This window comes from Diorhabda sublineata, chromosome 7 (assembly GCF_026230105.1).
Source record: "Diorhabda sublineata isolate icDioSubl1.1 chromosome 7, icDioSubl1.1, whole genome shotgun sequence".
In the NCBI taxonomy this organism is placed as follows: domain Eukaryota; kingdom Metazoa; phylum Arthropoda; class Insecta; order Coleoptera; family Chrysomelidae; genus Diorhabda; species Diorhabda sublineata.
The window spans coordinates 24,681,329-24,695,407 of NC_079480.1; the positions used below are offsets into that span (position 1 = coordinate 24,681,329).

Here is a 14,079-nt window from a genome sequence, read left to right on the forward strand (position 1 = left end):
TCTGTGCTTTTCTGCATTAGGTATGGTCAAAAATTGGTTTCTGAATTTGATTTGATCGAACAAGTGCTTTTAAATTTATTGCTGGTCAGAAATTGTCTTTTCTGGATTTAATTTGATCAAAAAATTGTTACTATATATCATGTTTGGTTAAAAATTGACATTCCCGAGTTTAATTTAGCCAAAAACTGTTTTTTTGATTTGTAATTTGATCAAAAAAGAGCTACTATGAATTTACTTTGGTCAGAGAGTTATTTTTTAGTTTAATTTGGTTGAATCTAAGCTTTGCTGCATTAGGTATGGTCAGAAATTGGCTTCTGAATTTGATTTGATCGAACAAGTGCTTTTAAGTTTAGTGCTGGTCAGAAATTGTCTTTTCTGGATTTAATTTGGTCAAAAAATTTTTGCTATATATCATGTTTGGTTGAAAATTGGCATTCCCGAGGTTAATTTAGCCAAAAACTGGTTTTTTGAATTTTAATTTGATTACAATAGAGCTACTATGAATTTACTTTGGTCAAATAGTTATTTTTTAGTTTAATTTGGTTGAATCTGTGCTTTTCTGCATTAGGTATGGTCAAAAATTGGCTTCTGAGTTTGATTTGATCGAACAAGTGCTTTTAAATTTAGTACTGGTCAGAAATTGTCTTTTCTGGATTTAATTTGATCAAAAAATTGTTACTATATATCATGTTTGGTTGAAAATTGACATTCCCTAGTTTAATTTAGCCAAAAAGTGGCTTTTTGAATTTTAATTTGATCAAAAAAGAGCTAATAGGAATTCACTTTGGTCAAAGAGTTATTTTTTAGTTTAATTTGGTTAAATCTGTGCTTTTCTGCATTAGGTATGGTTAGGTATGGCTTCTGAATTTGATTTGATCGAACAAGGGCTTTAAAATTTAGTACTGGTCAGAAATTATCTTTTCTAGATTTAATTTATGCAAAGCAGCTTTTTGTTTTAACATTTGCTTTTCTGGAAAAATTTTGAATGTAGTATATTCAAGAATGTGTTTTTTGAAGTTTATTTTGATTAAAAATAGTTTCTATATTTTTCATTTTGTGTAAAATTGACTTTTTTGGCCTTAATCTGCGCAAAAATTCGTTTTTTGTATTCATCGAGCCAAAAATTGTCCCATAAAAGTTCAATTGGGTGAAAAACATGAATTGAATCCATGAAAAATTGGATTTTAAAATATAAATTCCATAAAAAAATAGTTGTTATGAGCCAAGTTCAATCTCAAAAGTTTAATATAGTCAAAAATTGACTTTTATTTGGTTAACAAATAGTTTCTATAAGTTTAGTTTGGTCAATTTTCACAAAAATTCGTTTTTCTGAGTCAGAGAGAAATTTTTTTTTTTCAATTTGATCAAAAATTGACTTTTAAAAGTTTGATTTGATCAAAATATAGTCAATATGAGTCAAGTTTCATCACAAATTGGATTCTACAAGCTCAATCTGTTCAAAAAATAGGTTCAGTTTCCTTTAAAAGGGCTGTTTTCAGCTTAATTTGTTTAAAAACTTCTTTTTCTTGAATGAATTTAGACAAAAAATTGGCCATCGACCTTTGTGTCGACATCGATATCCCTAAATGTTCGCAATTGTTGACCAGTTTCGAAGTACTTGCGTCTCTTCAGAGCGGCGTAGACATTTATCTATATATTAAGAATTTTTTTTTTGTAGGTGAAATTCCAGTCACAAGATCAGATTCTCCCCGTTCCACATCTAGTAGCGAATCTGACGTGAGTTCCCTTTCGTTCAATAGAGACTCAGAACTAGAATTTGGTCATAGACTTAAAGAAGAGGCCGTAACATCTTCGAAAATCGATAGAGACGAAACAGGAAGTAATGAAAATGAATCTGATTCTAATTCTACTACAACACCCAAAACTGTTGTCAGCGCAAATAACGCTAGATCCATATCACCTACCAGTGAATTAGATAAATCTAGTAGTTCGAGGAAAACGAGAAGAACAGTAACGCCGGTAAGTTTATCATCACTTGGAGCTCCAAACACTCTTAGCAATAATTTTTCGTTAGGTTCCTCCAATAGGTCCAATGTTGCAAAAACAACCCAGCGTCGGTAACGTTTTGGCGAGAACTGGTAGCTTCAGTTCATCCGGTAATGTGAGTCCAGTTCCTTTTTCATCAACCAGTAGCATGGTAACTAGACAAAACTCTCAAGGATCAATTTTTGAACATTTCACTTCCCAAGCCAAAGAACTAGTCAAAGAAACTACTAGACAGAGTAGTCAAGACGGAATTCTTGCTCAAATGGATAAGGTACCACTCTCCATTATATTCAATTTATATACATTCTTTCATTTAATGTATCAGTTAGTTTAGGTAAGATCAATATGAGTTTGGATGTCTCAATGGTGATTTCAAAGTTCGTTTGTAAATTGGTAAAAGAAATTATGCAGTACAATTGAAGATCGGTACATTAATGTGGATTGTAGATTGTCTATTACTATGATTCGTAAATTAAACAAGTAGATCACTTGAAAGTATTGTGATGTAACTGAATTGCTGTCAGCTTTTTTACCAAGAAATCTTCTAAGAAATCAATTGGTTGAAATTGGGATTTTGGGATTCGAGAAGAGGTAGTTGATTTGAGTTTATGTATCTTTGCAGTGAAGATGCTTGAAAGGCTTTAGTGACTGCCTCTTTCTAAATGGATGGATAAAAACATTTAAATTCATTTATAACATTCTTAAAGTGATTCCTTAACTAAAATGAGTTTGATCATATAAAAATATCAATATATCTATCATTGAACATATCATGGACTGGTTTTGCTTTGATTGTTTCTTAGTCTTAACCTAAAAAAGTCGAAAATTTTGCGATGAAGCTGAGTTGCTGTCAGATGTGTCGTGAGGTGGAATCAACTGGTTGGGATTCAAGAAGAGATGATTAATTTGAGGTTATGCGGTTCTGTAGTGAAGATGCTAGCAAGATTCTTCTAATTCACTTTCTCCGATTGTTTCTTCTTAGTCTTAAACTAAAGACGCAAATCACTCAATATTTTGAGATGTAGCTAAATTGCTCTGAGCTTTGTTACCACGAAATCTTAGAAGAAATCAATTGGTTAAGATTGGGATTTTGGGATTCGAGAAGAGGTAGTTGATTTGAGGTTATGAAGTTCCGTAGTTAAAATGATTGCAAGGAACTAGAGCTGCTGCTGGTTATTGCAGAGTTTCTTAAAGACTTCATGCAGTGGATTCTTGAAGATCAGTATATCTAGAACACCTTAAATCACACAAAATGGTTTCTAACTACCACTGATAGTGCTATTGTGAACTGATTTTGTGACGGAAGTGTTTTTTGCTACAAGCAGTGTTTCTTAGTCTTCGATAACTTATATGATTTTCTAGTTTACGTCACAAGCGAAAAAAGCAGCTGAAGAAGCTACGAAAAGTGTACAAGTAGCAGGAAAAAGCGCGATAGAAGCAAGTAAAACCGCAACCGCTATGAGTAAAACGACTCTAGATGATCTGACTTACGTTGGAAAATCGACATTGGGGGATTTGACGAAAAGTGCAAAAGAAGCAGTTACGAAGAAAGGTTTATTGAGGGTAATATACACAAATATACTACCAGGCTTGTTTTATTTTAGTGTTTTACATATTTCTAGACTGATTCGTTCACAAAACAAGATCCGGGCTTAAGTAACACCGCATTAGCTACCTCGAATGTCATAACAGGAGCCGGTAGAGATTTTTTCTCTAATATAAGTTCAGATATAAATGGTTTGGCCGTTTCGACGACCAACATGTTTTCTGATTTATTTGGTAGTAAAAAAGAACAAACCAAAGTTGTAGAACAAAGACAGAGCGTTTCGAAGCCTAAAGAATCAACGAAAAGTATGTTCGGACCGTTTAATAGAGGCCCCAAGGGGTTAGCCGAGAAAAGTCCTTTGATAAAACATACTTCCAGAGGACAGGATGAATTGCAGTGGAAACAAGTGGCTGACAAAACTACTACTAATACCGAGAACCAAGCTTTTCTTAAAGATGTAAGTGTACACTATAAAAAATATTTTATTCGACCTTCTTTTTAGTATTTTTTGTAAGTTATAAATCTGGTATCATAATTGTAGGTCATTACAAATGTTTTGGATGGCGAAGGAATCGGTTGGCTCAAGCTGAACCGATTAAAAAAGTTGATGGAGGACGAATCCTATAGAAACTTTGTTTTGAGTAAACTGAACAAGACTATAGATAAAAAAATAGGACCTGATGATCATATAGATGATGTGGTGAGTCATATTTTGATATCTAAATTTAAATTGAATAGTTTATTAACACGTAAGTGAAGTACAGAGCAAACTACTACAAACTCGAATTTCTTAAATTAAGTTGACGATGAAAATCCTTTGAAAGAACTGGAAAATTTGTTCTGGTAGATTCTATAAGTTTTTTTTAAATAGTTTTTCCCAATTAAGTGTTGAATCAAATTTTATACTACTCTATATATAATAATTTTTTTCAACTATAAGTCCTTGGAAACTATTTTTGGATCATATGAACACCAACCGGTTCCAATCTACTAGTATTCAAATAGAATAATGAACTTTTCCACTGGATTTCCACTCTACTCTAAGTATTCCAATGTTTCCTGTAACTTTATCACAACATAAAACGATTAGTATCAAAACAAGAGCGATTAAGTGGATCCCAATCCACAAAAATGATCTGCTTCTAATTTCTTCCATAATAGTTCTTCGATATCTTCGATTGTCACTTCTTTGTCGACCTCTATTACGTGTTCCAATTGCATTCCACTTTATATTGGATTCATTGTTTTTTACGCTGTGATGTTTTCGATTCTTTCCTGGTTTAATAGTGTTGTTTCCGAGATCCGCCTGAGAATTTTTCTTTCTGTGGTGTCCAAAAGTTTCTGGTCTTGTTTCTGATGTAAAGGTCTGATTGTCGTTTTATAAATTTGTGGTTTTGCTTCTTATCTTAGGTTAGTTCCGCCATATTACTTTCTGAAAACATCCCGCGCACTCTATTTGCTCTGGATACGTCTCCATAACTGGTTATGTCAACTCCAAAGTACTTCAATTCAATTGAAAAAATTATTTTTGTGACAAATAATTTGAACTAAAAAAAAGTGTTTGCTATAAGATCTTGGAAGTAAAATGCATTAAAAAGTAATTATAAAGATGAACTTTATGATAATTAAACAAAATTTAAAGGATTGGATTAATCCACATTTTTCAATTAAAAATTGTTTAATAATCTATTATACAGCTCCCCATTGAAGCTAATACTGTAATTATATATTTATCTCCCATATTTTATTTATTTTTGATCAATTATTAATTAATTGTCGAGCCTACTAACTGCGCCAATTATAATTTTCAATTAAAGATTGTTTGATAATCTATTATACAGAAAATTAATGAGATTATATGAAATTATATCACAAACTTGCATTATTCTTCTTCTTAATCATTTGGAACTAAATCTGGTGATTTCGGAGGACACTTAATAGAACCACCACCTCCTATTTATGTTTTTTTTTTTTTAATTTTGAATCACAACTTCAGTTTGATGTAATTCATTTCAAAGTTATATTCAATATACCACTTCTAGAATGTATTTAATTTTGTTATATCATTCAACATTGATATTTTCATATTCTGAGTAGTATTTTTCCAGTACAGTTGGACTAATTAGATCTTATAAATCACGAATTTTTTAGTGCGTGTCCAAACCTGTTTGGAAAGGAACTTTGAAAATATTATTGGCAATAGTTCATGGATTAGAAGTGACTTATAGCAATTTCGGATTGGGTGGAATGGCTTCAGTTTTTCAATTGTGTGAAATAGCCCATACGCATTATTGGTCGAAAGATATGACCGAGAATGTTCATGATATGACACAGGTGAGAATTTAAAACAAATATTTGAACAAATACGTAAATATTCATCGAAGAAGGGCAACTATTGTATTGTCCCTTTCCATGATAGTTTACACTGAATTCCAATTTTTGTCCATTAATAGCTTTACATCTGTAGAGAGCGTCCAAAACATTTTAAGTTCCTCTTTTTTACTCTAAACTAAATTTTTCACTTCTCCTAATGAATCTACCTTCCAAGGACCATATAGATGCTCTAACTGAACCAATGCTATCACGAAATGCTTTATAATATATTTAGAGAGCTATCGGTACTTTCAGGGTCAATTAAACATCATTTACTCCTTTTATTTTTGTCAATTCGGCTTCTAATTTCCATAACATTCATTGTGATGACTACTTCGTTATCTATTCGTAAATCGTAGACATCATAAACCAGAACTACTTTGTCTGTAGAATTAGGTGTGACAATATATCATCATTGATGGTAGGCTAATATATATTAATTGATATTTTCAGAGTTCCAGCCCAAGATCTCCACAAAGCCCAAGATATTCTTTACAATCTTCGGATTGGGATGCTTCGAGGAAATCCTCGCAAGCAGGTAATAGTTCACAACTGTTTATCTTTTTTATTCAATTGTCGATTAATTGTTGAACCTATTGACTGCGCCAGTTATAATTTTCATAATCTAGTAAGCTTTCAGCTTCCTATTGAAGCTAATATTATAATTATATGTTAATCTCCCATATTTTATTTATTTTTATTCAATTGTCTATTAATTGTTGAACCTACTCACTGCGCCAGTTATAATTTGAGAGCCAGTTCGAGTATCATTCCTCCGTAGTGATGCGAATATACTAATACGTCGTGAAGTTGGCCGCGAGTGAGAATGTTCATTTTAAGTTTCTGTCTAGTTGGCATTAGGTTATAACAATATTAATAGAGAAAAGATAATAATTAACTTGAATAAAACATAGTAGAGTTTCATTTCAGTAATGAAACTGAAACAAAAGAAGAAATAATCACAGAAATGACAGACTTCGAAGTTTAGGGATGAGATACTTGATTTGGTTCAATGTAGCAAATTTTTTGGGTTTTATTTTATCTTATTTTATATAACACCCCCAATTTTTGTAATTATTAACAGGTGTTTTATTTTTGTACATTTAAAAGGGGTTACTTGTCTTCTTCTTTTTTTCAGACATCAATCTCTCTTTTGAAAATTTAAAAGGGGTTACTTGTCTTCTCCTTTTTTTAAACATCAATCTCTTTTGTACATTTAAAAGGGGTTACTTGTCTTCTTTTTTTGGAAATCAATCTCTTTTGAACATTTAAAAGGGGTTACTTGTCTTCTTCTTTCTTATTAGACATCAATCTCATACTATAATAGGATCACTGATCTAATAAATCTTTTTTTCTTTATAAACTATTACCTCTATTCTCAACATTAGATAACTTAAAAAAATTTGGAATATATATAAAAAATAAGGAACACTAGAAATAATGAAACAATTAGAATAATCAGAGAGAAACAGCGAGAAAACTAGAAGAATTTGAAATATAAGACAAACTGGAAAAATTAGAAAAAAATTGTAAAACTAGAATTCAAAAAAACAAGTTTTATTTATTTAAATACAGAACCCCCAGAAGTGCGTTTAATTCAAGGCGACGATTCCGACAAAGAGCAATCAACAAGTGAGGTTTTCAAAGACATGCTTACCCAAAAGAAAAATCTACTGTTGAGTAAACTGACGTCTTTCGATTCAGACGTAAGTATAATTCACTATATATTTGTTTTTTCAAATTTCGTCACCTATTTATATGTTCATTTGCAAAAAATATGTACTTAACTTACTTATTAATTGATTATCTAGCTTATAATTTCATCTTAGAGCTTAAAAATGTAAGCAATCGATTATAAATGAAAAATTTATAGTCACAGAAAACAGAATGGAACGAATTTGAAGCAATAATAATTTTTTTCTGTCAGGTTTTGTAGTATATAACATTTTTTTTTGGATATCGTGACATAATTTTTGCAATAGAACATTTATATGTCCTTGGTTTGATGTGTGTTAGGGTGAGAGCACTGTGCATGGTTCTGGAGGTACTCTATCTCCTTCCGCTGGTTCTATAACCATGGGACCCGCTTGCAATCTTAATAGAGGCGGTAATCAGGCTTCGTTTCGATCCACAGTTTCCGATACTGAAGTGGAAACTTTACAGGTAAGTTTCTATACGAATTTTGACAGAAAGTTACATAGAAATAAAGAACTTTATAACTTAACAAGAAGAGATAGAGTGTATTGTATTTATCTAAATCCAATCCAATCGGTGGTTTAAAGAGATTGAAACTGAGAAGTTAAGATCAACTATTAAGAATTTTCCGGAATCCCGATGATGATCTGAAACTAACCGGGGTCACTGATTGAGTTAATTGTATAGGTTACTAAGACGTCAGGTTTTTTATCATTTTAACAAATAAATATATGAATCACCTGGTGCCTGACATCTACGTCGTCTACTGTAGCTGTGTGGAAATTCGTTATGCAATTGGCCGAATATATATCCTGGAGGTTTTCGATATCTTTGAACACGAATGTCACGACGGCGATTACCTGCAAGGTCACTAGTACTCTGGGTAGCTGGTTTATACGTCATCTCTTGGTGCCCCGTGGATATTCGTTATAAAATTGGCCGAATGTCACGACGGCTTGATAAGAGTTTATTTAAAGAGTTTATTTAAAAGTGAACACGAGGTTTTCGGGGAGTTATACTTGCAATCCTCAATAATTAGAACCTGGTAAGCTCTTGTCGTGATAATCGTGTTCAGCAACCTCGAAAACCCTTAGGATAGGGCCGATTTGGCCAATTATACAACGAATTTCCACAAAATTCCAGGAGATGACGTATAAATCAGCCTTAGGTACCAAGAGTGATGAAAATCTGGTTCTGGGCTAGAATCCGGAATCAGCTGATAGATGATCTACTCGATCTCAGATCTTTCCGAAAAGCCCTTCAGGTCTACGTTCTGTTTATTATTATTTATAGCCGTGATTTCCAAATTAATTAGACCTACAGCAATAGAAAAATATTTCTCAGCGCCCCTGTATATATATTTATATATATATTTTTAATTTATACAACAATTAAACAGTATTAATGTTTTCACCCTTTTTAAAAATTGTAGTGAGAAAAGGAGAGGGAAGTAATTGTTAAACTTGAAATAGAAAGAAAATAAAACAGAAGTAAAAGTTTCAAAATCATCGTAATGGAAAGTCTTTTCTTTTGCAGCCAAAATTAATTGTAATCGCTTTCGAAGTTGAATCAATATTTTCCCTTTCTTATTTTATGTTATAACCACTTCCTTACCCTTCAAATTAACTTATATCCTTTCTTGAACCGCTATAGCACGTGAGCATCCACCTGGAAATCAATAATTTAAAGGTATCACATTCATTTTCATATACTTTTGTTGAATGTCTTCAAATATTTTTTCTTATATCTGTAGTTTAGTATTCTCAATAATTGTTTGTTTCCCAGATAACTCAGTTGGGCACTTAGGAAAATAGAAGCATTAAAGCTAAATGTGGATTTATGATACAGGTGTATCCAAAAAGTTACTTGTAATAAACAACTTAATACAGAAAAAATAAAATGAAGAACCAGTGCTTCCGACTGAATGAAGAAGAAACATTTTAAGAAGAGAGCAAAAATTAACAAAAAAAGGCAAGATATAGATAAAGAATTCAATTTGTTGGACAAACTGCAAAAAAAGAATCTCTGTATCTTGCTAGAGGTAGAAGATCTCAGAGGAGACTAGTGGAAGACATTAAAGAGATTTTTGGTGTATTGAATTTGGAGCTTCACATCAAGAAAATGTTGAGGCAACGATGGAAGTAATTCCAAATCGAAAACTATCGAGGAGAATGGTGAAATCGATGATGGAGATCCTTGGAGTTTTTGAATTTGGTATTTTTTGCAAATTTTCTTCCTCCTAATTTGAAATTTATATATGGTACAAGTGAATTCACTTTACTGTAGATACTAAAAAATGAAAAGTCTGGAAATTGAGCAAAGGAAGTTTGAGAAAAACCTTAAAAATGTGAGATAAACCAACAGATTGAGATAAACAAAATGTGTAATAGATTGTGATGTGACTCAATGAAGGAGTGAGCAAAAAAAAAAATAGAAAAACTGGCAATGATAGCGATAGAGAAGATAATAAAGATAAATAATTCACTTGAGCTAAAAAATTTGAGCAATGAATATCAAAAACTTGTCAAAAAGAGTTAAGGGGACCATAGGACAGATGTTCCTTGAAATTTTGATTTTGACCAGTTTATCGTTTATCTTCCATTTAAGTAATTCCAAATTAGAAAATATGTCAGAGACAATGAAATTTATTATATTGCAGTTTACAAAGATACCAAAACAGCGTACCTCCAGTGTATGGTCGAGTAAATCCTCGTTGAGCACTGGATTTAGATATCACGGTGGAAATATAATCAACACTGCTTCATCTCCGAGTCCAGATGGTGTAAGAACTTATTTATTCGAGGGTTTTTTAGCAAAAGACAGATCGACTCTTTGGGATCAGATGCAATTTTGGGAAGATGCGTTCTTAGATGCTGTTTCTCAAGAAAGAGACATGATAGGAATGGATCAGGTAATAATTTCAACCGCTTCTTCATATTTTGATGATAAAAATTGATTTATTTTCATCAGGGACCGCAAGAGATGATGGAGCGCTATAAAAGCTTGAGCGATACCGAAAGGAAGAGGCTGGAACACGAAGAAGATAAACTATTAGCTACGCAACTGTACAATCTAGTTGCAATATTGGTGATGTTGAATTGTAATAAAGAAGAAATCAAAAGGAAAATCAGGAGATTACTAGGAAAGAGCCATATTGGTTTGGTATACAGCCAAGAAGTTAACCAACTGTTAGACCAGATTACACATTTGGTGAGTTTTATTTATTAAAATATTTATTAAAATTTTCAATGGCAATTTGATGCCAATGTTTCTCGGTACTTCTTTCTAGCTGTGCTAGAAGATGAGGTATATTTATTTAATGTTTATATAGCATGGAAATGATATAGACTTGAAGCCTTTGGGGTCGAGACTTCTTCATCGGCAAAGTTTTACAGTTCATCATGGCACCGACTGTACTGGAGATCTTAGGTGAGTGAAAAAAATATATTGATATGCGGCTCATTATTTACTAATCATTTGAACACTTTAGAAATAATTTAATATGTAGTTTGACATTTCCATACTTCCAAACTGAACATTGCGCTCTTTATATTGGAAATTGACATTCTAGACGTTGTTGTATCTATTTTTATATTAGTGTACTACGATACTGTGATCCAAAGGATCTATATTTTCTTGCTGGAGATCTTCTTATCTCTTAGAAAGTGTGGGATTACTTTAGCAAGCAGAGATCTTCGTCTTCTCTTTCGTATTCTCCCAGTATAGTGCTCTGGAGTTTTGTAGTGTATCACACTCCGAGAGAATGTGGATAGAAGCTTCGTCCTCTGCGCAAAACAATCTGCATGGTGTCTTTTCTGTTAAGTTTAGGATCTTAGAATGTCTATTGAGTCGACATCGCAGCGTCCCGACAGGATTACTGCTATACTTAGTTTGATACATTCAGCAGATCTTTTCTGGTTATAGTTTCCCAAAAGGGTTTTTGCCTGTTTAAACCTCTGTAAGTTGTCCCAGTATTTTACAGTGCTTTTTCTATTGTTCTGTAGCTTTTACCACAAAGGTGCTCAGGTCCAATGAAGGGATTATCTGGCGTTATTTTAGCGAGTCTCTCTGATATTTCGTTTCCTTCCACTCCTGCGTGTCCTGGAATGTATTGAAGGCAAACTTCATTCTTGTTGTCCAAGCATTCCCAAACTATTTTGAATGATGATGATGATGATCTCCTGTTTGTGATGATTCCTTTCTAGATTGAACTACACACATTTTCCGATTGCATATATTTCTGAAAAGTGCTTGTTGTGTTGCCCAGTTTTTCTCTGTACAGTACAATTTTTTTGAATTTAATTAGTATTGGACTCGATATCGAATAAACCAAAGCTAAAAAAAAGTTTTTATGAATAAATATTCTTAAATTCAAATTTTTATTTAGGTTTATGGAAGTGAGGGATGACGGTCTAGTATTAAGGTCAGTTAATGGTGTTATTATAGAACGATGGTGGTTCGAAAGATTGGTAAATATGACGTACAGTCCCAAAAATAAAGTTCTGTGTCTTTGGAGGAGGAATGGTCAACAGACGCAGCTACATAAATATTATACAAAAAAGGTATGCTTTAAATTTTGATTTTAGGTAAAGATATTTTTGATAAAAAGATCTGCATGTTCTGAAATCTGGAATACAATAATGCACTTTTTCAGTTGTATACGAGGTTTGTGAAAAAATATGAATTTAAATACAGTAGAAATTTTTTTAAATGGCTTTGATTGCATATTTGAAAGTAATTTTTAGTTCTAATCAACTTTTTATTATCAATATTATTAAATATACTCAGAAAACATTATTTTCTTTTAGTATTATTTGTTATATACTCATAAATTCAGCAATAGGATAAAGCTTCTTCATTTCCACAACCCTCTAGGCATAGTCATGATGAGTTGTTCAATAGTTTCTTCTTCCATACCCCCTCGTATCTCATGGCAACAAGCCATCGGCGTTTGAGGAAGATGTAAATGTCTCACATATTCAAAATTGGGTATTTTTGGAATAAAAGATGAATTTAGAAGTAATGCAATGTTAATCTGACTGTATGTGACCAAGTTGGATTATGAATTTTTCTGAGGTAGGGAATCAGATAAAATTCTTGGAATTATCAATGAAGACTAAAGGTGATTTTGCGCCAAAAGCAATACCACCCTTTATCATAACTCTATCATATAACCAGGTGATGAGATCATGCCCAACAGCTGCACTAGAAGTGATACTAAATCTCCTACCTTCATGCTTAAGGAAGAAATCCCAAAAAAGTTAAGCTTTGTGAATAAATTTCAATACTAAGCTGTAGAAGCAAGCGGGATCAGAACACCAGACGAGAAATGTTATTAAATGGTTAAAGGATTGCTCTAAAACAAAACTAGAATAGGAGTGTACGAGCCTATAACCAAACATTCTGGAAGTGGAAATGGGTCCAGTTCAATCTAGATAGAAACTATCGCAATCAGGACATCATCCTGTCCGATATCCAAAAAGCCATTAAGCTCTAAGCTTCATAATCATAAAATCCAAAATAGTTTGAGAATATCTGGACAATTTAAACGAGTAAGGCAAGAAAAATAAAGTTAAATTGCTATGGATGGGAGTGGAGGGGAACGAAATAGCTGATAGACTTGTTAAAGTAAGAGCAGGCAAACACTTAATAGGGTCTTAGCCCTTCTGTGGTATCAGCTACAAAACAATGGAGAAAGCATTGAAAATAATGTAGATAGGAGTAAAACCAGTAACTGGAATAATCTACAGGGAGTGAAGACTCTCCTGGGAAACTATAACCAGGGAAGATCTACTGAATGTATCTACGTGGGGGGCAACAGCAGCCTACGAATACTACTAGGAGTCTTGTCGAGATATGATCTTCTCGATGAACATCTAGACTTAGCAGATAATGCAACGTGTAGATTCAGTTGCGCAGTGGACGAAACCTCTCTTGGAGGGAGACGCTACGGAATTCCAGAGCTCTAGACCTGGGAGTGTATGAAATAAAAAACGAAGATCTGTGGCAGTTACAGCCATCCCACAACCTGAAATTTATAAAAGGATTGGGATTACTAGATCAGCTGGAAACACTGTGTCCCATAGTCCCATGGGATAAAATAGATATTTTGGGTCGCGATGTCCATGGTATCCGAATAAACATATATACTTATATCCCCTAACTGAAATATTGTGATATACATACCATTCAACAAAAATTTAGGGTAGCTTTTAACTCTCTTCTGTACATAATACACATCTAGGCAGAACTAGAATTAATCCTTACAGATATACTGTTTTATCTCGCAAATATACATGAAGTATTTTAAAAATAATATAAAATAATATTTACTGGCTGTTCAGGTTCTTATATTATATATTTCACTCCTAATTCGAATTAATATTCTTGACAAACCCACTAGGCATATGATGTTTTATATAAAGTCATACATAAAGAAATTCATCCAATATTCGAAC

The 14,079-nt window shown here is 32.7% G+C and overlaps 1 protein-coding gene across 1 annotated transcript in view; it reads left to right on the forward strand.

Moving 5' to 3' along the window:
* LOC130446748 (MAP kinase-activating death domain protein) overlaps nucleotides 1-14,079 on the forward strand; it is a 41,191-nt gene that overhangs the window by 13,160 nt on the left and 13,952 nt on the right. Inside the window, exons 15-27 of the mRNA XM_056783166.1 lie at nucleotides 1,679-1,980; nucleotides 2,036-2,278; nucleotides 3,370-3,570; nucleotides 3,630-4,010; nucleotides 4,095-4,253; nucleotides 5,705-5,887; nucleotides 6,380-6,464; nucleotides 7,502-7,632; nucleotides 7,943-8,089; nucleotides 10,281-10,532; nucleotides 10,592-10,831; nucleotides 10,953-11,050; nucleotides 12,009-12,183. Coding sequence (XP_056639144.1) covers nucleotides 1,679-1,980; nucleotides 2,036-2,278; nucleotides 3,370-3,570; nucleotides 3,630-4,010; nucleotides 4,095-4,253; nucleotides 5,705-5,887; nucleotides 6,380-6,464; nucleotides 7,502-7,632; nucleotides 7,943-8,089; nucleotides 10,281-10,532; nucleotides 10,592-10,831; nucleotides 10,953-11,050; nucleotides 12,009-12,183 — 2,597 coding nt within the window. The remainder of the gene's footprint in view (nucleotides 1-1,678; nucleotides 1,981-2,035; nucleotides 2,279-3,369; nucleotides 3,571-3,629; nucleotides 4,011-4,094; nucleotides 4,254-5,704; nucleotides 5,888-6,379; nucleotides 6,465-7,501; nucleotides 7,633-7,942; nucleotides 8,090-10,280; nucleotides 10,533-10,591; nucleotides 10,832-10,952; nucleotides 11,051-12,008; nucleotides 12,184-14,079) is intronic.